The sequence below is a fragment of the Camarhynchus parvulus genome, chromosome Z (assembly GCF_901933205.1).
Source record: "Camarhynchus parvulus chromosome Z, STF_HiC, whole genome shotgun sequence".
Taxonomy (NCBI): Eukaryota; Metazoa; Chordata; class Aves; order Passeriformes; family Thraupidae; genus Camarhynchus; species Camarhynchus parvulus.
In genome coordinates, this window is record NC_044601.1 from 30,046,854 (window position 1) to 30,073,611 (window position 26,758).

At 42.5% G+C, this 26,758-nt stretch overlaps 1 protein-coding gene across 1 annotated transcript; it reads right to left on the reverse strand.

Annotated features, from left to right (window-relative positions):
* Nucleotides 1-2,425: 2,425 nt before the first annotated feature.
* Nucleotides 2,426-23,157, reverse strand: PDE6B (phosphodiesterase 6B). The gene is made up of 22 exons (XM_030968821.1): nt 22,595-23,157; nt 20,546-20,698; nt 20,123-20,212; nt 17,688-17,828; nt 16,495-16,569; nt 16,340-16,404; nt 15,303-15,369; nt 15,109-15,156; nt 14,750-14,899; nt 13,614-13,757; nt 12,978-13,043; nt 12,284-12,430; nt 10,700-10,807; nt 9,788-9,897; nt 8,695-8,782; nt 8,023-8,123; nt 6,521-6,628; nt 5,763-5,826; nt 4,931-5,005; nt 4,039-4,122; nt 3,602-3,758; nt 2,426-2,484 (listed from the first exon to the last, which is right to left on the reverse strand). The coding sequence occupies exons 1-22, from the start codon at nt 23,003-23,005 to the stop codon at nt 2,426-2,428; spliced, it is 2,511 nt and encodes an 836-aa protein (XP_030824681.1). The 5' UTR covers nt 23,006-23,157.
* Nucleotides 23,158-26,758: the final 3,601 nt, after the last annotated feature.

Genomic DNA, 26,758 nt, shown 5'->3' on the forward strand with positions numbered 1-26,758 from the left:
CACCCCACTCTTCAGTGTCTGTGGACATCCCCTGCATGCATGCATGCATATTCCCATTTGGAAATACGCGGCAGCATGCCCACACTGAGGCTGTGAGGACGAGCTGTGCTCCCAAGTGTATGTGGGCAGACAGGGCACAGTCACCCACAGCTCACAGGGTGTGATGGGCAGGCACACCATGCTCCTGGTGTGAGCAGCCCTGCTGAAGCACCCTGCAGTGCTCTGAGTGCTTCACGCTGGTTACAGGAAGCAGGAAGGTTAGCCTCCAGGTTTTATTTCCCAGAAAACATTTGAGAACATATGGAGCTTTTCTCAGTATTTAAGTGTACAATGTCTTGTGGTGATTATTAAAATCCCATTACTTACCACTGTGCATTACAATAACCTTGTGGCATTTTTTCCACTTAAAAAAGAAAAGAAAGAACAGAATTTATTTGACGACTTCTGCTGTATGATAAAACTTCCCACTTGATCCTCTGCTCGGGTGAGACCCCACCTGGAGTACTGAGACTATTTCCAGTGCCCCAAACATAAGAAGGACATGGAACTGTTGGAGCAAGTGCAGAGGAGGCCACAACATTGGTAAGAGGGCTGGAGCACCTCCCCCAGACAAACTGAGAGAGTTGGGGCTATTCAGCCTGGAAAAGAGAAGGCTGTGTGGAGACCTCCTGGCAACCCTGCAGTATCTGAAGGGTCCTACAGGGAAGCTGGAGAAGGACTCTTCACCGGCAGCTGTAGTGATAGAACAGGGTGTAATGGGTACAAACTGAAGGAAGGGCAATTTATACCAAATGTCTTTACTGTGAGGGTGGTGAGACGCTGGAACAGGTTGCCCAGGGAGTTGTGGGTGCCCCGACCCTGGCACTGTTCAAAGCCAGGTTGGATAAGGTCTTGAGCAACTTGATGTAATGAGAAGTGTCTCTGCCCATGGCAGTGAGGTTGGTGCTGAATGTCCCTCCCAGCCCTTGACATTCTATGATTCTTAATAAAATGAGACATACAATACGGAGTCACTACCTCTTGTGCTTTAACTTTCATGCAAGTGGACAAGTTTCTGTATTTTCCTGAAAGACACATTGCTTCTCACAGAATTGCTGCATAGTGATTGAGGATTACATCTTGCTTACTACATTGAGACAGGTAAATGATCACCACAGGTACCACCACAGCTCTAGTTTTCCTTTTACTTGCAGTATTTTTGTAATGCAAAATAATATACTGAAGGGTAAGAATCCTAAAGGTTACTGGAGTAATAGAAGAAGAAAATCCCCAGCAAAACAGATCTCCAAACAATTTTAAAAAAGAAAGAAGGGGGGCGGGGGGAGGAAGCAGGACATGAGGGTGTGTCTACTACTACAGGAGTGTAATTGAATGTTCTATTTTTGCATGAATAAACATGAAAAGTTACTTTCATCTGAAATAAGAATCACAAGTCTGGCATGTTATCTAAAAACAAGATATCTCAGAGCTGGAGGAGGAAAGGAAGACAGTTAGTTCTGATTAATTGTTTAAGTAACAGTATTATGAGGCAAAACAGACAAATTTATGAGATCTCACAACTCAGGTTGCTTGGCTAATTGTAAGAGGAACTGTAATGGGTAATGATAACACTGTCTTCTTAAAATGATTCATGAAGGAATGAAGATTCAATTAGTATACAATGTGGATCCTGCTCCTGGAGAAGGCAGCTACTGTGTGTTGCATGAATAGCTCCATGCTTTGGGATAGCAACCTATCCAGATTCTTGAAGTGAATGCAGATGTATAATCTGTCAGAGCATTTCTTGGATTTAAATGGAATCATAATCTTTTAGAGGAGTTCAAAGGTTTACTGTGGCCAGTTTTCATGCTTTATCCTTACCCTCAGGTTTTCTTCTGATGTCCTGACAGATACAGACTTAGATATGATAACTTTATCTCTTTTTCATTTTTCGCACTGTGCAGGCTATGGTTGCATTCACTGTCAGTCTCATGAGGTTGTATGGAGCAGGACTATCCCCATCAGCTTTGGGATAAGAAGTGTTTCAGTGCAGGAAAAATGCTCTTCCATAACCTTACAACCTGATTTGTTGGGCCAAATGTTGTCTTGACTTGTCACATGACATCTGACATCAGATGTGTTAAATGGAGGACAGGAGACAAGACGGAACTGGCTCCCTACCATCAGGAAGAGATGCAATTAAGGCAAACAAGATCTAGCCCTTCCCTGGTTGGTCACAAGCCTAATAAATTATCAGAATAGTCCAATCAGGAATGTATTTGTACGCCATGATTTTTTTTTTCTTTTTTTTTTTTCTTTTCGGGGGTTTAGGGGTGTTTGGGTTTTTGTTGTTGTTGTTTAGTTTTGGGATTTTGTTGTTGTTCTTGTTGTTGTTTTTAAATGGGTGTTCTCATTTTGTGTGGCATATATTTCAGTGAGAATAGGTCTAAAGTATGCTACAAGTTTTGGAAGCTGGAGCTGTTCCTCCATTACAGGTTATTTCACCTGTCATATAAAAAGAAACATAGAATTAGACACACAGTCATAAATTTCCTTCTCAGTCATTGCAGAAGATTTTAGAACTTTTATCAAATGATTAGCTTAGGTCATATACCTATAGCACCCTATATAGAGCTGTCTGCTGTGCAAAGTGATTGTACATGTAAGGCTGCTTGGAAAGAGTATTGCAGAATTAGTAGAAATTTTCCTTGCTTGAATATCAATTACTTATTCAGTAAATAATTCTTCAGATATTTTCTAGATCACAGTTAAAACACTTCCTTTTGCTATTTTAAGTTAACTACTGTGAATCAAACTGAGATAAAACATCTAGACAGCTCTAATAATTTCTGAACTGTGTCATTTGAGCAATGTCCACACAATGGGCTGTTGGAATTTTGGTCCAGTTTAGAACAAAAGAAGAGTTCAGATAGAGTCTCTGTGGAGTGAAGGCACCCAGTCGTGGCAGGTATTTGATCAGACATTTGGGATAGGTCAGGAGAACCTTCTGCTTCTGCCCTTTTGAGAGTCAAACAAATCCTCAGGCTATCAGAAAAACTTTCAACCAGTACCCACTACTGCTGATGGCTTTCATTACTGCCCAGGCTGAGCCCACAGAAGAAGAAAACCATCTTCAACCAAAATAAATTGCTACTGGTCACTGCCACTACTGTTTGCTTCTAGGCAGTACCTAATCTGGGCTAGAAATGTGATGAGATGAACCACTGTTTCTTAAATGTTCTTCTAGGAATATTTAGGACCTTGTTTTAACTTTTCATGCTTTTCTTAGCTTCTACTTTATGACCTGTGGGACAGCAGGTCAGCCAAAGGGATATTTACCTGCTATTTTCCATGGACAGTACATGACATTCTGCTTTCCCCAGCTGCATGGGAATTTATGCTGAATGTGTTCTCACTAGTTTCTCAGATAATAGTGTTTGAGATTTTAAACTGGTGGCCTTCTTGACAACCTGTCATAGTATCAGGTTTGAAGACCAGTTGCCTTCAGCCTTGCCAGTGGAGCCAATCTTACTCTGCCGTGTCAGCAAAACTTGCTGTAATCTGTGAGTGTTCCTAAGCACGTTTTTGAGTTAGGAATGAAAAGCTGATTACTTTTTCTGACCTCTCTTTGCAGCCATTCTCTCTTCCTCTTTTTTCTTCTCTTCCTCCAGTGCTTTAACTTTTGCATCATACTCATCAGCACGGGTCTTCCACTCATTTCTGTTGTTCAGCAGCCCATCAAGCATAGGCTGAATTTCCTCATGGAAACGGGAAAACTCCTAATCAAAACACACCTCTCAGTGCAATGCAGTGCAGAGGGAATACTTGTCCATCATACCCCAAGATAGATCCTGACACCCCACACCCAAAGCTGATGCTTTGCGGAAAGCATCAATGGCAGAAAGAGGCACCCTGTTGCAATGCCTCAGGAAAGGGCAGATTTTCACTTGTGTACCTGTCCCTCTCCCCAAGAGTGGTGCTGCTGCACCAGGACTCAGTCAGCTGGGATTTGAACCCCTGTTGATAAGGGTGGGGTGTGTAAGGGTGCACTTTGCTTACCTTATAGACAAATGTACACACAAAGTCAATGAAACCCACTTGAAGCTTTGGAAGTTCAGCAGCTTTCCTTCGGTCCATCATCGGCTGTGGGAGGACACAAATTCACCATGGTTTATGAGAACACTTAATTGAAAAACACACCTCTATTTTCTCCCCAAAACTGCCTTCTTCTGTCAGCCTGACAGTTCTGTCATGCTGTCCTAAAGACCATCCATCACAGCCCTCCTCCTCAACTGCAGAGGAAGGAAGAGGGCTCATTTCCATTGCCATTTTAGCAGAAATTTTAGACTGCAATTCAAGTGTCCATGGATGTGGAGGAGAACAAATTTTTCCCTTGTGGAAATTATATTTTTACAAGATCTTGTTGATTACTATATAATTTGTGATGTCACTGTGGGTAGAGAGGGTGCATAAAAGTCTGCTTTAAAAATCCCCAAACCAGACAGGTGGAGAACACTTACAGGAATTACTCCTGCCTCTTTCAATGTCAAATTTATTTATTTAAAAAAATGTTAGAAATGCCCTTCCATTTACCAATAATTCTATGACTCTGTGAAGTCTGTGTTTGCAGTTTTTCTCTTTATTAGAAACTCTTCTTTCTTCTGTGACTTGTCTATTTAGTTATTAATTTTTTCTGTAGGGGACCTACACAAAAATCTCCAGGGTGAATCACCCCTTGATGCTTCAAAGCCACTGAACCCAACTATTTGGATAGCTGGACAAGAGGCACTTGTCACTGTCAGGGATGCTCTTCACTATCTCAGAACATACTTTTCTAAAGGATTTTGGCAAGCACTGTGATTTCAGGCAGACACAGAGCACTCAGGGCAGCGCTGCTTGTGCTGAGACTTGCTGTCAGAATTGAACTGCCTGGTTCTTGCATGTTACTTACAATGGGCTGTTGCTGAAGGACGCTTATTTCCAAATCTCCTTGCTCCCAGAACTCAGCTGCTACCAGGAGAGCTACCTACATTGACACAGAGGGAAAAAAAAGTTAGCACCAACTTCAGCCCCATAACTTGATGCACTTCATGTCTCCATTCTGAATCAAATCTCACTTCTTATCCTTCTGTTTCTTCTTGTCCAACCACAGCCTCACTCCTCGTCCTGGGAAGGGCAGCTGTGGCAACAGGATTTCACCTGTCTCGTGACAGCTAAACAGTCATATTGCACTGCATCTCATTAGGCCACTGCTCATCTATTGAGAAATATTTCCAGTGTATTCCCCGTGAGGATTTGCCTACTGGTCACCTTATGGGTGTCTATTTTTCTTTTCTTCCTGTTGTCCTTTCTTCAAGCTGAACAGGAAGGTAGGTTTTATTTCTTTTACCCTCCTTCAAAATCTAGTGTTTATTATTTAGCAATTGCTCAAGTACAGTTCAGGAATGAACTCGTAAGGAAATCAAACAACTGAGCAAATTGCAGGTAGGTATTGCTATAATAAAGCCAATGCATATATTACATGTAAAAAAACTCACTGTTACCTAAAAATCTATGTAACTGAGGGATTTGTTTTCTTTTTTGTTTTGTTGGGATTTTTTTTTTTTGCAATCATGAATTTTGTACAGAACTCACAACTACAACCTGGAAGATTGGTTAATTCATCAAAACAACAGCTATTCCTTTTTTGGTAGGAGACTTTGATTTAGCTTCTAGGTAGCTTAGAAATTGCATTACTTTGAAGTGTAACCTACAGAAATCCTTCAGGATATCAAGCACCTTACCTTACTCTGGACTTCCCAAGGCTTTGTGATAGCTGACAAGTCACAGGCAGTCATCATCATGGCCCTAAGAACAGGTAAGAAATTAATTTATTCCCTACTTTTTCAGGCTCAGGACCCTCATACCCCAGTACTGTATCAGGTATCCCATGGTCTCTTCCGAACTAATAGATGTGTTGCTGTAACAGCCTTGGTTCTGACTGGGACACTCATCAAAGGCTGCTCTTTTGATTAAAATGGAATTATGATGGGAAACTACTTGCTTCTGGAGGTAAAATATTTGCTGCTTTAGTGATTGCTGGACTGAACTCCTTGACTTGGGAGTAGCACCTTTGGCTCCCCCACGGGTGTGTAGCAGTGCAGTCTGCAGTGAGGTGCTGAGAATGCTTCACCACAGTGCAGGGCATCCTGCAAAGTTTCTGTCTGGTCAAAGCAGGAGCATCGTGCAACTCAGGCTAGCTGCCACTGGGAAGAGCAGCTAATGGATTGGATGTCTCTGTTTGTGGCCTTCAGGGTGATGTGGTAGAAGTATATAGCCAGAAGGGATCCTGAATCTCCATGGGAGTATATGACCAACAGGACACTTATTTGGATGAAGAACCACTTTAAGCTTTTTTTCCCCTGTATTTTCCCTGCTTCTCCAGAAGATCAAATCTGAGTAGCCAGTAATGTATCACTTGCTGACTTTGCAGCAAAAGCATATCCTGGAGCTCCCACCTGGTGTCCACATCACTACCCTTTCCCCAGAGACAATTACTCACATGACAACCTCTTTCTTTGTTGTCTCCAGAGACAGATACTCGGTCCAGGCAGTCGCACTGTCATACGTCTTAGACTCATCAACGATCTTTTGAAACATCGTCCGCTTTCTTTGGGGGGTGGGGAGGAAGGGTTAAAAAAAAAAAGAAAACAAAAGAAAAATCTATGAAAATCTATGAAACAAAGAAACAAATATGTCAAAAACAGGTGGCTGATCCTGGTATTGACAACTCTGCCAGAAGGGTTCCCAGTAGTTGCTGTCCTGACTCTTATGTCCCAACAAAACCAAGCACCATCATCTGCTCCCTTAACTGTTGCAAATGCCTTTAAGATGAGTATAGTGGTGAGGTATGAGCAGGTCTTTGAAAGTACGAGCTACTGCAAGTTATGTTAGCTGAGAAATGCTTACACCTTTGTTTGCAGTAAAATAAATCTTCTTCCTTACATGTGAAGCAAACTGCAGAAACCTAGAGCTAGCTGGAGTATTTTTAAAGCTACCTGGCTTTATGTACTTAGTCAGGCTTTGTTAACCTTATTTATATAATCTAAATGTATATAGGAAATTCTGAGTAATGGTTTATACACAATACACCCTTGACTGGAGTGGCATGAGATCTGGAGAAATCTGAGGTTTCAATATTGGCAGAGAAAAGAGTTAGGCCATACCACAAAGTGACTTGTGTATGTGTTCTATCATCAATAATCCTGTGTCTTAGCTCAGCCAAGCCTTTGCTTGCAGTTCATGGACCAAGGAGGGCAAGGACTAGTTTGTTCCCAAGTGGTGAGGAAGCGGTGGTATACAGATAGATGATGGTACCATACAGGTATTGTATCTCCAAAGTAAGTGTTCTGGGTATTCCAGCCTCCCTCATATTCCTCTTTTTTGGACTGTTTAAATTTTGTGTAATTATACTGCAGTGCAAAACACAGAAGCAGTCTCTGGTCTTGACACTATATTTTGAAAGCACATTTTGAAAGCTCCTTGCTAATTAGGAAGTTTTATGTCATTGACTTTCAGCCTCATGTCCTAGAAAGCAGGCACTTCTCCAAGATTTTGGCTTTTTAGGCCCTTGTGTGTGGAATAGACTATGAGTTGGACATTCACCTACAATAAACTACTTGTTACTTGCGTCATTCTGCTGTCACAGAGAAGTTCGTACAGTCCTGGCCAGTCCGTTTGTCATTTATGAGTATTTTCAGATCTGAAATGCTAGGTGAGTAAAACCAAACCAAATCTTGACATTTCTTCCTATAGGGGATCAAATAGCCCAGCCTTGTTGGGGCATGTATATGATTTAATTGAGTAGAAGTTCAAAATTCTTTTGAATTATTTGAGTTCTCCCCCCAGGTCTGAGGTGAGTATTAAAGGCAGTCTCCCAGAGCCACTGCCTGTTAAGAGAACGGTTGCACTGGCGGGGTCTTTCAGAGCAAAGTATCACATCTGGTCTCTGTAAAGTGCCAGCTGCTTTCTGCCTTTCACAGAGGGTGTGCATGACTGACTTACTTGAAGTAGAGTGCCAGGTCTGTGGCTATAATGGCAATTTCCATCAGGTGAATCACATGCTCATGCTGCCTGCGGTTGAGGTTCTGACATATATTCAGTGACTGAAAAGCAAAGGACAGGGCATTGAAAAATCCAAGCTCTATGCTGTTATGAGTTCCTGGCCACCTCCCTTTCCCAAATATGGTCACATTTTTTTCTTTCAATAGCTCAATTTGCTCCTCTTGTGTGCAAGGCGTGTGAGCCCGTACATCATGCCAAGTGCCGCTTCCCCTTTAATTCACTGAACAGGGGAAGGTTGTTACACAGTGCCTACCCAAACCCCATCCCCTGACTCCACTGCAAATTTGCCTGAAATTAAAAGTTAGCTGTGGGAATATTTCAGCCTTGGCCCTATCAGAGGGGCTTACAGGAGAGCAACACTGTATTTAACATGTTCCTATAGGGATAAAAATGTGGCTGCTGAAGAAACCAAGACATGCATTTAGGAAGCCTATGTGCTTTAGTCCTGGGTAGGCATAGAGTCCTTTGGAAATGAGGCATTCAAGGATGGAAAGGATGCAGTTTCTTAGCATCCAATCCAGAGAAAGGCCTTGTGCTGACAACTCTGTTGTTAATGAAAAACTTCAGTAAAAGGAAATTATTCGTGCCCTTGTATTGCAGTTCATTACCAACCTCCTCAGAGAGCAAGAATTTTCCGAATTCCAGGTGATGTCTCTCTAAAATAGAGGATCCATGAAGTTTAGCTAAAGGATTTTGAGATCTGTTTGTACAAAGGAAAAATTGAAGATATTAGTGCAGCACTTAAAAATGAAAATAAGTGTGTAATTTTGCATTTCATTTCTGTCACACATATAAGATCAATTTTTTTAAGAAGGCTTATGAGTTGAACTTTTTAATAAGTAATGACTTCAGTCTAATAAAAGACTCCTGTGACATTGCTTATAACTCTTTAGACACTGTGAAAAATAGTTTTCCAACTACAAATTTCACTGCAAATATTGTTTATGACTGCAGTGTAATTACTCAGCTTAGTATGTTTGTTTAATTCCTGAATAACTACATATTGATATCTGGTAATAGGAACAGAAAAACCTGCAATCCTTAGACACCTGGCTGAAAAGCAAGGCCCTCTTCTATCAAAAACACAGATCAACTTTATTTAATGTTTTTCCAAAGCTCCAGGATATATAAGAAGGTATAGGCAGCAAGCATTGCAGAAGAGCTGTGATCTGACTCATTTAAGTGAGCATCAGAGCCTTGAGTAGGCAACGAAATTATGCAATAGTTTATATGTAGCTAATGACTACCTACTGAGAGCAATATTCTCATAGGCGCTTTGTTTCTGTAGGTAGTGAGGGCAACGCCAAACATGGCGCTTTCTCCATAGATATAGCAAAAATTTTTCATCTTACGTTCAGGAAGGTTCTGTTGGCATCCTAAATAGTCTGCTATAATGCTCAGGATACTGAGTGCCTGCTCTAGACCTGTTCCACACTGTAATGGTAATGTAGACTTCTGCTTTAACTAAGGGAGGTTAGCTAGGAGGTTAAGAAAGCCCCAGAGAGCATGGCAAATTGTCCCCACTGGCCAAAGCATAAGCCCAAACACTGCAGCAAGCTGAAAAGCAAGGCTTTTTTCTTGCAAAAGAAGGTTGTCACCCTTGTGTGTTAAACAGAGCTGTACTGGAGTTGGGTGTGATCACAGCCTGATTCCACTCCAAGAAAAAGCAACAGAAAATGGTTTGAAGTGGTAAGAAAATGCTTACTTCATTTGGTAGAGGTTGTTGGTTCCCCTGTGATCAATGTCATGGCACAGAGCTGCAGTTACCATTGCAAGGGCTTCGAGGTCCGTGTAGTAACGCTTCAGTTTGCCAGTCTGAGGGAGAAAATTTGTATTCCATATGTTAACATCTCTGATGGGAAAAGGTACTGAGCGGTGACTGCTCTGTGCTGGGGATGTCCTGGGACAGTCCAGGAGAACTGAAAATATTTGTGAACTGAAACGCAGTACACGGCTGACTTAGGTTAAAACGGGGAATCAGCTGGAAACAAAAAGTTCAGACACAGGCAGGTGCATCTGTACTGTTTATGTGTTTGATGCACATGTGGAGGCTTGGCTACCCAGTGCTATAGAAGCCTTGGCCCCAGGATTCACCCAGGCTTTAATAAGCACCCCTCCCAGTCACTGAACACAAAGTACTCTGTGAAAAGGCTCTGCGTCTTCTGGGCAATGTGGTTGTGAAGCATCCAAAAGATTGTCCACACCTGTGTCTGTTCTGGATGGAAATGGAAAGCATGAGTTTGTGTCCATCCCAACCAACTGACTTCAGTCTGGCTCTTACTGTCAGAATCTACTGGAGGAGTGGAAGTCCTGTAGTCTCTCTCATCTACTCTGCAGAAGGATTTAATCTGGAATCTATTCAACACCACGCACATCTGTATGTATGAAAACTAAAGCTCTCCATTCACTGGCCAATATTGACCAAAGCTTCCTTCATGTGCAATGCAGTGACTGTCCCGTCAGGCAAATGGAGACCTCATTTAGCAGGGTCTGTGCCAGGAGTGACAAAACATTTTCCTGCACCAGGGTTCAAAGGGAGCCCTGCATATTTCTCAGACAGAAGACCTGCTGCAAATAAAGCTGTGCCACAAAATTAACCAGGGGGGTGCTACCTTACCATCAGGAGTGTGAACATGGTCTGTGCAACATTGAAGCCATGACGCCAGTTGTGGTAAGTTATCTTCCGGTAGCCTTTGCTGACAGAGTACACAAACCTTACCAGAACCTGCCAGTGGGGAAGAGGATGTTAGTGTGGGTAATGAAGCTGCTGCCTGTTCATCTTGCAATAAGGGTCATGTACAGAAATCATGGATGAAGTTCAAACCCGTTCTACAGAGGTAGGCCCAGAAAGGGATCAGAAGGTTCATATATCATCAGGCTACTCTGGCAATAGAGTAAAGCCTAGTAGAGAGCAAAAGTGGACACTGAAATATAGCTGATTTCTAATATTTCTCTCTCCCTCTCTCTTTTTTCCTTTTTTTTTTTTTTTTTAATATAAAATCACAGAGATGCCTCTGGGTTAAACAAGAATCAGCACCACCTGGAGGAAAGGCGATTTCATCTTACTGTTTGTGAATGTATTGATTTTACTCTGTTTATCTAGGTTATCACTTATAAGTTTTGTCCCTTTTCTTGTGACTTATTAATATTCATGTCTCCCTTCAAGAGATATGGATCCATAGATGTAGAGGAGAATGACGTTTATATCACTGTTCTTTCCTCTGCAGTCTACTTCTCCATGTGTACTCTCTCTTGTAGCAATGCAGTTTTCTCATTAAAGAGCCAATTATTTATTAATGAGTATTCATTTCTTAAAATCTCAAATATAAGAATCACTGCTATTCACACCTCTTCCAGAGGTTAGTTGTTCCGGAGTAGATATATTTAATATTTTTGACCCTGGCATTCTGCATGTAAGAAGCACAGAGGTAATTCCCATTTACTTCCCTCCCGATCGCCATCCTGCCTTTCCAGGGTGAAAACTCTTCCTGCAGTTACCCCCACATCCCGATAGATGGAAATCGACTTCGCACGATGTGCTGAGAAATCCCCTCGGAAGAAGCAGGGCTGCTGAAATGCCAGTTTCGCAATTCCTACAGGGTTTTGAACCGCAAAAGTCGCGAGTTGGCGAGTCAGGGTTCATGTGGTCCTTGTTCCCAGGGGATCACACCATTCCTGTCGACAGGTTGGTGCCAGCTGCGCCAAATGAAGGCGCATCCATGTTTGCATGGGGATGAACAACAAAGGGGTTTGCCAGAGTGTGTTTCAGCGTATCTTGGCTGAAAGCTGCAGGTTACGTGCTCTGTCAAGGGGAAGGGGCAGACAGGTAGGCGCTCCCCGTGTCGTGCCCGGGAGCTGTGTTTTCACACTGCGGCTGTGAGCGGCATTGGATACAGAACGTGCAAGCAGCGTTTTGCAGAACGCACCACTCACCCATATAGACCTCATGGCAAACCATATCTGTGGCAGGCAGTGAGGAGCAGAAGAGAGCAGAAGATATGCTCCAATCCCACATGAGAGGGCGTTCCCTGGCCTCAGCGGGGTGAGGGGGCTCAGGACGCGCGATCCCCTCCCTGCAAGCCCCCGTGAGCCCAGTCCTGTGGCTGTTCTGTGCTGGGCACACACGGGGACCTCAGTGCCAGCTGCAACATGGGTGAGTACAGCCAAGACAGGAGATGTACTAGCTTTTGGCAGCTCATACCTCCTGTGGGATCTGGAACTTTTTCACCACGCCAAGCTCGTAGTACATCTGAATGCCACACTTCACCAGCTCTAGCTCAGTGCAGTCAAAATCAGAGAACCTGAACTCATAGATTTCGAACTTAGTGGGCCCCGGGAGTTCTTCTTTCTGTAAGAGAGGTGGGCTGGTTTATTGCTGTGCTGGTTATGTCATTACTAAGCTTTGCTGAATAAAAAGGTATCAGTCTGACACTACTTTTCTTTTGGAATATAGCACATAAATAGACTGAAATGAAGCTTTTCATGATAACCCCATTATTGGAAGAAGAGGGAGGGCAGTTTTGTGCAGGAAACATGGTTTGTTTCCTGAAAAGCATTTGATTTAATATAGCTTGGAGACTCAAAATGGGAGAAGAATTACAGCCCTCCTTAATTACACTGAAAAACAAGCCAAGGTGGCTGTTGTGTTTCCAGATGGACTTTGAAGCCCTTGAGATAAAGAGGCAGAGAGCAGGGACTCCCCAGGAGCTGTGGGAGGCACGTGCTGACACTTACTAATGATAATCTCAAACTCAGGCAGCAAACGAGGGCAGGGTATGCTGCACCTTCACCCTTTGCCAGGTAACACCATGCCAACACTGGGAACTTTTCACTACGTCTATGCAGGCAGTATTTGCTTGCCAGGGCTGTTCTTTCCAGCAGTGCATTGCTCTTACCAGAATGCTTGCCAGCTCCTCTTCGTCACACTCACTTGGCTCCTTCCCCAGCTTTTCTCGTGTTGGCTGCAAAAAGCAGGGGTGTGTTAAGGAGACAACTGAACCCCCCTGGACTTTTCACTGGGCAGCTTTGTGGTAATCTAGGGCAGCTCTCATATCCAAATTGGGCTTCTTTCCTGGACCTTACTTCAATTTCTTGTCTTTCAACACATTTTTCCTGGTAGTGTTCTCCCCCTCCTTGATTTTGTTTTGTGTTTCCCTCACTTGCAAATGTCCCCCAAGAGCCAATGTCACAGCTGGGTCCTCTAACTTCACATCCTCAGCACAGAGGAGGTTTTGAGGAATAAATCAGTTTCTGTTCCACTCCTACAGCCCTGCCCTGAGTAGCACCTCCAAGGCTGGCTTTGTTGAGGAAGTTAGAAAGAGCACAGTGGCACAGTGTGCCAGGGAGGAGGGCAGACCACAGAACAAAAAGAAAGACTCATTCTGCCCCTGTGCAGTTACTAGGGCCCAGGTGCTGCCCCCACATCGTGGTGGCTGGAAGCATCTCTGTGAAGTGGGAAACCTGTGTCTGTGCCACAGGCCGTGGGCCAGGCCAGTACGCTTGGGTGTGAGCTCCACATTGCGAGGCATTACCAGAATTTCCTGGATTTCATCCTTGTCACATTTCACGTGGTAGAGCACCATGTCCTGAGCAATGTCCTTACGGTTCTCCAATTTGTTCATCTTATCATACGTGTCTGTGTTGAGTACAGACCAGCCCAGGAACTGTGTCAAGGACTTGGTAAGGGGAAGAGAAGGAAACAGAGAAATAACCATAACATCTGCTCCTCAAAGACACAGAAATATGACACTATGTGATACATTTTTAAAGAAACACAGGCTGGACTTTGTCCAAAATTCTAGCAATGAGCAACCACATCTTTGCTCCCATCTGTGACTTGCTCCTCAGCAAAGCAGCTCCGCTGCTGTTGAATCTGCCCAGGCCTTGAGAGTGTCGATTCTGTGGCGGTTGAAGGACCCTCTGTCGAGTTCAGAGGACAGAAAATTATTTCTGTGTTTCTGGAGGTGTCTCCACACCTGTGGAAATGTTTCTGTTGCAGTAGTGACAGCAGATCAGGAGCTCTCGCATCAAAGGAGAGCAAAGGGACCTCATCACCTTTCACATGTATTTACTTACATCCTGTGCTCACTTTCAACTTGTTTGCTGTCCAGTGGCCAATTCAAACTGATTTTTTTCCCCATGGTCTTTTTGTTTGATAAGAAAAGTCTGTTTCAGGAAATGTCTTGATTGATAACAGGGTCCAAGAGCTAAATATTTATATTTCATTGAAACTAGCATAGGAACATTTCTAAGGAGCAAGATCTTTAATCACTGTTGGTAGTTTTAATAGCTGGCCTCCCTTTTTATCCTAGCTGTATAGACAATTTCTGTGTCATTTTTCATGGGACTTGCCCAGCCAGCAAGAGCCAGCTGGCAGGTGTGTGAATACAGGTCAGAATGGTTGTGTTGGCACACAGCAGATGCTCATGGCTAGGAGTACAATCCAAGAATGCTGAAAAAAATCACAAGAACATAGTCGGGTTTCTCATACCAAACTCCCCCAGTATGTCAAACAGTTGCCTTCACAATGTTCAAGCTGATGCATAACACCTCTCTAAGCAACAAAGATACCCACTTATCTGCATAACACCCGGGATGCTTTGCAGGTGTACATGGAAAAATAGTGACCTCTTCAACTATATGAATTTCTTCCAGCAAGGCACTATACCTCCATGAGGGTTTCATCCTGTTCATCAAATGGTTTCCCATCTTTTCTGTTATAAAATGTGACAACACCAACAATTTCTTCCCTTTTATTCACAATTGGCATGGAGAGAACGTTTTTGATAGTCCATCCTGATTCATCTAGAGGACCTTCCTTGAAGCAACAGCAAGCAGAGAGACATCATGAACTTAATATGTTTTACGTATTGTGCTCATGCAAATACATGAGCACTCCAGTTTTACATTCAGACTACAAGCAAAGGAAGTATTTATATGCCTAAGATTGACTCTATATTACATTTTTTGCAAAAAAATAAAGTTATAAAGTTGAATCCTTGATAGAATTGGAAGTTTTCACAATACCTGAAAGTTAAACATCTCATCTGCAGCAGCGTTCATAATGTTGCAAATCTAGGGGATCACACAGAAGAAAAAGTATTACAAAAGTATTACAATGAGAAGTTTAACTGTCCAAACAAAGGACTGAATTGCTGAGAAAACAGCATGAGTATTATTCATGTCAGAAAGACTTGAGGAATCCCAGATTAAGTACTTACAAATCCACTTTCAGCCACATAGGTTGGCAGTCCAGTAACTAGTGCCCAGTGATCTGGGGTAGGATTTCTAATGAAAGAAAAATGTATAAGGGAAATTAAAGGTACATGTTTACTGAAAACAGATCATGGAACCAAAGTGCATTCTGCTGATTGTATAATCCAGGTTTAGACCTGGAACCTCCAGTCCATAAATGGTTCTGTTACTTTCAAAGGATCCACATGCACAAGCAAAAATTTTCCACATAAGTAAATAACTTCCCTTCAAGGATTCAAAACAAAACAACTGATAAAATATTGGTTTGCAGATATTTTATAAAAATTCATTCCTAGAAGTGAAGGCCATGCCTCAGACTTTCAACACAGAGAAAGATAAAAGGAGATTCCTGGCTAAGGATGCCTGCCAGCCTGAACTTCGAGCACTGCTGTACCCAAGAAATGGGGTCCTTTTTTGCAGCACATACTCTAGTGTAAAGCAGTGTTACCAGAGCTGGGGAAAACCTCTCTTATGTCAGATTTGCCCAAGCTGCCCAAGGCTCCTCTGAAAAATTCAGTGGCAAGAGGAGAGAGCAGTTCTTAGAAAGAGGGAGTCCCAATGTGTCAGGATGGGAGAAAAGGCCAGAGGTAGCCTTAAGATGGGGTCAGTGATAGAAGGAGTGGAGAAAAGCAAGGAAACCTCAGCACAAAGCATCCTGGATGAGGCCCAGCCACAGACACGGGGAAGGCCTGGAGGAGAGTGATGCCTCTACCTGGCAAGGACACCGGAAAACTGCAGGCAATCAAGGCAGCTCACTTCTCCATCTGAAAAGAATCACTGGTTGCAGTGAATTTTGGACCCTAAGTTCCAAGTCAGGATCCCAATGCCCTTGAGGAAATCTTTATCCTGCAGAAATGTGAGTTGAAGCACCAACTTACATTGTGACTCTCAATCCTCTATCAGTCCTTTACATTTCTCCACATGGCTGTATTTAAAACATGGGGAACCTTGTTTTCAGCTACAGCCTGTGTCAGTACCTAGCATTCAGGGACTGGGCACTTACGGGATGACTTTAATGTCTTCTTTTCCATGTAATATGTAATCGATGACCTTGTAAAAGACTATTTCCTACAAGTGAAAAAAAGAGTGGTGTTAAAATGAGTGGTGAGGCAATCCATCTAGGAAGGAGAGAGTTAAAGAAATCTTGTTTTCACATACCCTGCCATCCGGGGTTCGAGGTCCTGAGTAGGGAGGTACTTCTCCCAACAGGACTGGCCACAGGTCAAAAAACTCCTGGTTTTAAAATTAAAAACATATGTTTAGAGTAGAAAAGTGCATTCTGTCTCAAACCTCAATGTAACCATTGCTCTACCATGCTGATTTCGGTGTTGTGTAAACAAGGCATGAAATAATAAAATTAATTCAATACTAGGCAGCAGAATGATACCCAGATATCCGAATCTGGACGTGTCAGGTCATTTATAGGGCTGCATGTTACCATACACTGCCTATACACAGAGCGCTGATTCATTCAGTGAACAGTGAGTACTGGCTGTACTCAGAGCAAACTGCTTCAATAATGTTTTTGTGTTCTTAATTTTCCAAAGTGTGACTATTGCCTGACCTACTATTTGCCAGATTAAAGAAGCTAAATACTTACTTTGGGTTTTCTTCTTATGCTACATTATAATATTGATCAAAGTGTCTTACACAGGATCTTTTAACATACCTCTTCACAAGACAATAGGCTGCAAGAGCTCTGTCAACAAGACAGCCTAGCCATGGGACAAAGAGGGCTCCACTGGCAAGTATGCTGTGTAACCCCCACATAAAGTTCGCCAAAGGTGCAAACCATCAGACCAAATCAGAGGTAACTTCGATTCTATCAGCCTGTTTTCATGAAACCAAATTTCATCTAAAAACCTGGATATCATGAGCATGAATGAGTCCTTGAGGAAGGTGGCTGTTTGGTCACAAGTCACTCTGTGATATGGCCTAGCTCTTTTCTCTGCTAATATTGAAACCTCAGGTTTCTCCAGATCTCATGCCACTCCAGGCAAGTGTGTGCTGTGTATAAATAGGCCCTTGTTTGCTGATGGTTCCACAGGTGTCTCACTATACTTCTGATGCCCACAGACTTTGTGAGGTTTTGTTTGTACTGCAGCCTTTGATCAGGATTGCCAAAGTCAGACACCTCTTCCCAGCCTCCAACTCTCCCATTTCAGTGATAAGCTCTTCCCCTTTCCTCTGATTTCATTAAGCCATTATCTTAATGTTTGCACAGTAAAAAAATGCCAAGAAAAGTAGGAAGGCTCGCACTTTTACTGCCTCAGTAAACCTTATCTGCCTGCATCACCCCTCAGTGGATAACAGCAAGCAGAAAAATGCATAGCACACATGTGCACACTCACCTTCTGCTTTGTCATGTCCAGGAGACCGACTGAGTATCGGTCACAGTTCAGGTATGCCCTCACCGTGTAAAAAGCCTTGTGGAACTGCCTCTCAATGTCCGTCAGTTCCTCAAAAACCTTATTAGCTGACCACAACAGCACCTGCAGGATATAATCAAAACATAAGCACAGCCTTTCTTGGAGAGATGGACTTGTTGGGTTAGGGTTCCTGAAAAGTGCAGGAAAACTACCCGCTTGTTCGCACTGGGAATTGCTAGGGAGAAGGAGTCAGGTCATCACAGTGTTGTGTAGGAGTCAAATGTTACCAATATAGCATAAAAAAGGTCGCAGTGTCAGACAAAGAGCTGTCCCCACTTAAATTTTATATCCATTAGTAAAATGTTGCATCCAAAACCAGTTAACACCAAAAGCATTGCAAATACCAGAGGCTGGTGTTTGAAATATATGAGTTAACACTTTCCTCGAAGTGTTTGAACAGCTGTTTTGTGCAACAGCCTATGATGCTTTTCCCCATCTTCTGGTACATTCTACAGAAGGTAACAGCTTTAAGAAAGCTGTTGCTATTGGGCTTTTTTATTTGTAAAAGCAGGGGTTACACAAATACTGCCCTAAAATGGTAAGGAAGTCATCTACACTCTTGCTTAGCTTAGTTAATGCATGTGTGCCTGTATCCCAGGTATGTGTCTGGCTCTCTGAGCCCAGGACATATGAGGAGCCATGCTTCTGGAGCACGCAACTTGAAGCAGACTGGACCTGTGCTTTGAAGAAGAAATACTGTTACTTGGCCACAACTGGGAAAAGTGCATCTCACCTCTTCACTGGACACTAGTAGATTTTTTTTAGCAATTCTGAGCTGCACTGGTCTCTGTTTTTAATCCATAAACTGGGACAACTCTGCCACTTGTATGAAGTCTGAGTTCAGTGTTGGTATCCCTCAACAGAAGAGTGGTGTTGTTGCACCAACCATTAGATAAACACGAGCAGCAGTTTCGCTTTTTGGCACTTCACAGCATGCAATAAGTACTGAAAGCCACAAGCCCAGTAAGAAGGACTGAGAGAAACAGCTGAAATATATCTAAGGACTGATGCAAAGAAGTTGGTAAAAAATTATTATGTGGTATTCTAATAGGACTTTTGCACAGTATCTGAGCACAAGCAGACCGACCTGTCTTTGCACAAGCCATTTTACCCACAGTATCACCCACTCTTTGCTGTTGGGATTTGCAATATTAAAATCCTAGACCACTTTTGAGGAATGTAATTTGCTCACTCTGTACTTCAGTACTTTAAATTCTAACACAATGAACTATAATGACTTCCACACAGCCCTGAAGACCTATATTAATCAGAGGTTGGATAATTGAGCTATTGGCAGAACTAGAGCAGTGTGTCCTGCATCGCATCTCCTTCTTGCTCTTCTCCCTCTGTGTGGCACCTCCTCAGACAGCAGTAATATACGAGCACAGGACTCCTGGGTCCAGTCCCAGACCAGAAGCACTAGGCCTTCACCTTATGGGCCTCCACTTTATCTTCTAGCTCCTTTCTTATCCTGACTGGTCCTACTGCTAAACTCTCCACAGAAAAACCTTTGCTAGTTCTACCTTAGTTAACTGTTCATCATTGCTGGTATTACTGGACCATCATTCATGTTTTTGATAAATGAAAAAATTAGGCAAAGCATAATAAATTAATTAGAAAGTATAAATGCCATCCCAAAGCTCCAAAATTAACTTTCATTCTGCATCCATTTTGCTGAGATAGGCATTTATTCTCTCTCCATGGCAATCCCATTGGAGAATAGAGCGTGGCTGCCACGAAGCACAGATGCAATTCCACATCCTCCTGAGTGACAACTACTGCCTGCTGCAGAAAGTGATTGCGAGGATTCACATCCATGCCAATAAATCTGACAGTCCTACTGTAACCCAACTAATGGGGAAGTACGATACCAGAATTTCAATCCAGAATATCCTAAACCCCTAATATATGTTCTTTTCTACTGATGGAGGCCAATACAACATGCATATGACAACAATTTTACTGGCTCTAAGAGGAAATTCAGTAGCACTTTTAATGAGCAGATGGGGGGAAAAAACACCACATTCTTAAGAGTTTCAGAAAGTCTCTGGATGCTGCTATCTGAAATGATGAAATGATCCAAGAGTGCTTCACAGCCTCAACTAAACAAAACACCTAGAGGTCAGTCCTGCTGGAACTGGTGCCACTGCATGAGGTCCTACAGTTTTGCCAATAGCAGAAGAAAGAGAGAGTAACGAAGGACTCTGGGAAAGAAGCACTATCTGAAAGCAGTTGGGGGCATCTCTTTATTTCTGCTCTTCAGGGACAAATATCTGAAGAAGATCAGATTCACCCTTTAAATCAGAAGAATGAATTAATTTGATTTTGAGATAGCCAATCTGCATTTTCACTCTTACCTGGCCTCTTCGAGTCTCACAGTTGTGAAGATAACTCAAGTGATAAATTTTCAAGTTCAAGGATGCAAAATTCAGATACTTCAGGAAAAGCTGAAAAGGCAAATTGTGAAATTGAATTGAATGCCGTAGCAAATTCATGTGTACTGTATTTCATAATACTGCTTTAGAAGCATCAGGGTAATTTCCCAGGATATATGCTTTGCTTTGCATTGCCATGACATGAGGCTTATCCCACTGTACCTTCCCTGAAAGATCTGAGATAAACATTCTAATTATAAGCCTCTTCTATGAGTGTGTGAGTGCCCTTAAGGGAAACTCACACCAGTGGAGTTTCACTAAAGCAGGCATCACTAGGGTAAAAGGATCTCTGTTACACAACAAAAGCAAAGCTCTTTGATAGGAATTCAGCTACTGACCACTTACTGTTTCATCAGAGCTGGTGAAGTGTGGACCATTCAACTTATTTATAGCCACAATGACAGCAACCAAGTCTTTGCCATTCAAGATGGGTGTCGCAAGGATGTTTTTGGTGGTGTAGTCAGTGAGCTCATCAACAAATGGGCTGAACTGGGCACACTGTTTAATAGAGAATTTACAAATAAGCATTTTTCACAACATGTCTTGAAACCAAGTCCAAGCACAGCCCCTTAAAGTAAGCTGCCTAAAGAAAGTTTTACTGAAAAATTACTAAGGAAAAGAAATGAGTTAGCAGAAAACCAGTCCATGTACAGATGATAAAGCTAATATCAAGAGCAGAGGATGTGGCTTTTAACTGCAACTTTCAAAGTGCACTTTTAACTTTCTGTGAAGGTCTTGCCAATCATAAGCTTTAACATGTCAAACTCAGAACAAGGGGGCTCTCCACTGGTTATTCTCAGATCAATGGCATTCTTCATGGTACCTCCTCCATCCTTCCCTCTGACATTTTGTTAGCACTGCAGAGTGGGTAGAGCCAGGTAGCACTGCATAGTAACAGGGTATAAACCAGTGCACTCAATGGCAAGTTTACACATCCTCATTTTTCTTCTACTTTTACAATGAAGCTTGTCGTCAGCCTGCAGCATCTACCCCTAGTTTCTCTTAAAAAGAGGAGAAAGAATAGTCCAGGGCAAGCAGATGGCAAATCACTTCACCTGCACAGGGCCTTATTGATACCATCATCACCTGCCATGGGGGAGTGCAGGCGTGGTCTTGCTGACCAAAGATATTCTCCCTGCTCAGGTGAATAAATTGTCATCTATAAGTCATTCTGTTTGGGTTAGAAAAAGCCACACAACTCTGATCATATTCAGAAGGTTGCACCATAAAAAATGATCACTCCCTAATGAATCTTATCCCCATACATTCCCTATTGTTGGCCTTTTCTGCCAAATGAGCTAGACCAAGCATTTAGTCTCTGGGTCTTCTTCAAAGGAATTGTATTATGACAATGTCTAAAAGCACCAGAATTGGAGTGCAGCACTTGGCTTACAGACCTGAAATCCTCTCCTGTATTTGGAGAAATGTCAGAAATTAAAAAACTTTAAAATTTAAGTCACATTCTGATGCTTCCCCCAACACCAACAATATGCCCAGCAAAAAAGTACCCAGGCTGCAGAACCAAAACTGTGTCTCAGTGTGTTCTATGGAAGACAAGGAAAGATTTGCTGAAGGGTTGAGATATGCCTGCACTGAGCAACAAATGAATGAATAAACAGATGGTCTCATTGTAGCTAGCAAACAGTAGATGGAGTAATCCCAAATGCCATATTTGGGTCACATGGATTTTAGTTTTATACCTATGATTAGAACAAGCAGATTGTTATTCCTGCCATCCAGGTTTACGTGATCGAACCAAAAGTATGTGGAATAAACTGTCATGAAAGCATAAACACAAAACATTAAAATCCCTCAGATCCCTCCTGATACTGCAGATCACAAGTTTTGCTGGAAGAGTTTTTTTAGTCTAAGATTGTCTCTTGCTGCTGCTGCTGAAGATCGCCCATACACAGCTTGCAGTTAACTGCTCTGGGGTCCACTCCCACTGTTCCATAGTGATGCCTCTGAATGCCCTTAGCTAAACCTTCATCACAGCAAATATTTTCCAAGTTCTTTTGTCATGGAAAACCCTCTTTGGATTCACTGTAAAGAATTCCTGTCTCTGCCACTTACTCATAGAATATAAAATTGCATGGAAAATTCCATGTGCATTCAGTGCAGATCTGGCCACATTCTTCTGCTGGACTAGATGTGATTTATTTTTTTTTTAGTTAGGCAAGGTGTAGCGGTGCACTGTTTGCAGGCATTAAGATCTAGCGTAATTAATGTGCTTAGTTTCACCTCACCCCATAAATTAAATTGGAAGAGACTTTCAGACTTGCTACTTGTTTCCAGTTACATCACAAGGGCTTTCACCAAGCACTGTGGTGTGCTGCTGCCTCTTGAGCCCTGTGAACCTCTCTTCTACCCAGATAACAAATAAATCAAACATACCTCACGGACATCCTTGATGTTCATGGTTTTCTTGGTCTGAGCAACATGGCCCACAATGCCTATGTCCAGTGGATAGACAATCTCGCAGTCTGGGGCCACCAGGCATTCCTCCAGAGTACTTCCCTCCTGGATGTTGAAAAGCCTTGTTGCCAGTTCAGGTGTGCCATTTCTCTGCCTGTACATGAAGAGACTACAGCGGTCAGCATGAATAAGGGACCTGATTCTTCTCAAAGTCTTGAAAACCACTTTCTCCATGTTGATGCTTTCTTGCATGTCTTGGATCAACTCAAAAAGTATTTCACTCTCATTGTTATCCCAGGACTCCGTTTTTAGTTTCTTCGCAAAATACTGCTTGGCAAAAGCAGGGTTGCCATCAAGAAACTTCTCCACATCGTCTTCACTAATGCTCATTGTGAATGCCCCAGACCTTGTGGGTAAGTAGTAGTCCAAAGATGTGCAAGCAGCACTCTAATTTCTCATGTGTCTCTTAAAATTTTGAAACAGAAGATGCTCCTTCTGGATTAACCAAGTTTGAGGTATCCCTGCAAAGAGAGCTTGTCATCAGGAAGATGTATTCCTTTATAATGCTGAAGGTGAGTCTGTGGGAGGACAGATCTTCTCAACCAAAGAGATTAGATGAGCTCTACAAGAGCTTTGGGTCAACTTTCCTCTTCTTAATCTAACTGCAAACAAAAACTGAGTGCTCACAATGTCTGAAAATACTCTCCTGTCTCTTGATAAACAGAAGACTTACTGAAACAATTCCGTTGAGGCAGCAGCAATGGGGAAGGAGTGCATCTCCTAACATTGAAATAAGCTCTTTAAAGTCTAATTAAATATATACTGCTTGGGCCTAATCCTTGGCTAACAAGGTGACCATCTTATTATTTCTGCTCTCCCAGCTCCCAGCAATAGTAGGAAATGCATTCTTCACAAAAGAAGTCAGTGGCCAAAATAAAAATTACTGCTTTTTTAGGACTCTCTCTACTATTGCATAGCTCTATAGCAGCTCCTGTAAGGTTGTTCTCTAAGGGAAGCACCAATCCTGAATGCTTTAGTCCAGGGTTTGTACTGATCTGGCAAGGTCTATGGTATTTGCTTCTTGCTAGTGAGAGCCACAACAGGAAACATGCTTCTTAGTGGCATCCATGTAGGAAGGAACCTGGAGAGCTTCTGTTTGGGGTTGCTGAATTGAAGCAGCCTGAGGAGAGGTGGGAAGCCCTGCAGACAAAATGAAAACCAAGCACCAAACAAAACGCAAGCAATCTGGGAAGGTAGAAAAGTTTCCCTCATTACTAGCAGTGGAGAAAGGGGGACAATTATGGGTGTGAGGAGAAGGAGTTGTTTCACATCAATGAAGCCACAACACTGCAAAAAGCAGGTTTGGGTCAGTGTGATGCTGAGAGGCAAGTGCTACTTCATAAGAATTCAACAACGCACAGGAGGTTTCATTACTGGAGAACAAGGGTGAATCCCATCTGCTCCATTGCTGGAAAATAAGCAACACTCACCTGCTCAAGGAGTGAGGGTCTAAGGGCTCAGGCTGCCTGTGTCTATGAATATTGTCACTTCTCCCAGGAGTGGTCCAACCCAGCCTGGGAGGAAGGTGGCTTGTTGTGGTAATTCTCAGCCAGGATATTAGAATAGAATTATTGCCCAAGAAGACTTGGAGGAGGTGATGTGTGCCACACTGCCTTCCACAGCAATGTTCTAGCAGAGGAACGAGGACCTGCTTAGATCTGGCATGGTGGGGGCTGCTCCAGACCTTCAGCATGGGGTGCATGAAGCCTTTTTGGACAGGCGGGACTCTCGGGCACGGGGCTTGGTGGCAACAGGGAATTTTTTCAGGGATGGCAGCGCTTCAGATTGCAGGCTGCTCAGCAAGGTTTCATATGTTGCAGCAGTTTTCCTTGTACAAAGAGTGGCAGAAAGAGCAAGAGGCAATTTTCTTTGATTTTGACTGGAGACAACAACAAGAACTAGCAGAGAAATGAAGGTGGAAGACTGCTCAGGTGAATGAGACCATGAAATGAAAGTTTCAAACTGGAAAAAACAGGCCATTTTGTAAATTATGTCTTCCTGTTAATCTCAGGCAAGAGAAAACCAGGCAGAAAATGTGTAAGTGTGGTGGAATTATTGAAGATGTGTATAAAAATACCATGAACAAGTAAAAATAGAAAGTCAGAAAACTCAAGATCAAACACGAGGTTAAATTTAGGAACACAAAAAGCAATGAATATTTTCTGTTTATTGTATAGGGAAGAGCAAGAATATCAAGAAAAGTTCTGAAGAAATTGAGTTTTTAGAGAGTTGTGTTAAGTAACCTCTAAACTCTTGATGACTTTTTCTGACAACTAATGGAGGATCTTCTGAGGTTTTGAAAGTCTGGGGGAAAGTAGATGTAATGATGCTTTCAGCAAAACAGGAAAAAATAAAGAACTGGAGAATTCTACAATAGTTAGTTTTGAAAGTTTGGTTTCTAAGAAAATACAAAAACAAACCTGTTTATCTACATAACTAGAGGAGACGAATAACAGCCAGTGTGACTTTGTCAAGAGTAAACTGTGTCATACAGCATAGTTTCCTCTGTGGCAGAGTCAGGAGTGTCTGGACAGAAGGAAAGTGTAATGGCTGTCACAACTCTTGACTGATGAGGAAATAACATAATAGATATTTTGTGTCTTACAGTGAGGGCTTAGACAAGACAATGAGAAAGTGGTGGCAGATGAATCTGAAAGACAAATTGTTTTAGAAGCTCAGTAATGAAATGCATAATTTCTTGAGGAAGATTCTCTGTGGAGGCTTTAACAGATGTAGAACACATCAGTATTTCCACTGATAGGTGTAAAAATATTAAGCCAGTGAGTAAGCCATGGTCAGGTGTCTGTAAATGTGTTTAAGCACCATCTTAAAACTAAAGATATTTGTATTCAGGATGAGAGGACTAGAATTCAGCAAGGAGGCATGGAAAATCCTACTTACATGGAGAGCAGACACCTGATGAATTCCTGGGGATGAGCCACTACCTCAGCTCAACAAAAGCTGCACAATGTGTCAAGACTTCCAGGCAGAAGGAGGCATACATCCATTAGGATGAGCCCTCTCTTGCATAACAGATTATGCCATGTTGTTCTAACAGATGTCTCACCTGAAATACACTGGGAAAATATGACCTTTGAGGAAAGACAGGTTTCTCATGTCTATTTTTGAGTCATCTCTTTTCTAACAAAACAGTCCCCAACTGTATAAAAAGCTACGGCTAAGAAAAAAGGAACAGTTGGTTCTCCACAATCTTATAGGACAGTAGATTTTAGACCTGCAGAGAACAGCCTTCCAAAACAGTTGGTAGAGATTGCTCTCACCTTGTGCAAGATACCCTTAGAAATAGGAGTATCATCCTTTTTTCCAGGAAGCATTTCTAGTCAGAAGAGATGCAAGCCAGCCAGCTGGAACTGATATAGACAAACAACTTAGAGCTGGAGGGAAACATATTTTTCTGTGGTCCAGCCTTGCTGCCCATGGCCTGTCAGGCCAGTTATATGTAAGGAAACCATTGCTTGTACACCAGTAAAAACTCATTTGCCACTGTGTAAACCTCCCATTTGGGAGTAATTTAATTTATGACTCACAAAGGAAAGCTGGAGGCTGCCTTCTTCCTTTCAATATCTCTCCTCCAGTAACAATATGGGCCCTTCCAACGCTTGGTAAAATACAAGCCTTGTTTCATCCTACAGTGGCAGGGAGAAAAAGGTTAAAGTAAAACCAATTTAATATCTTGCAAGGGGACTAACATATTTTTGATCCCAAAGGAATGAAGTTTCCTCTCACCAGGTCTTTGACAAAAGTCTGAAGTGAAGTTTAGCTCTTCTTACAGTCCAGCATACTGTTGCCTGAGAGTTTTTATGATCTGTTGGATCCTCCTTGTGCCAGGTCAAATTTGTCGAAGGAGAGAAAGTCTCCTGGGAGCTCATAGTCCTTTCTCAGAAATAATTAGGAGTCCAGGAATCATAGGAATGATCAAATGTCCAAGGATGATATGAAGTGGATATCACAGGACAGAGCTATGCAGTCAGAGGATGTACTCAGGATGCCCTATGTCTGAACAGAAGGTCCTTTGGGCTTGGTAATATGCAGTGTTTTCCTGACCAAAAAAAAAAAAGGGTT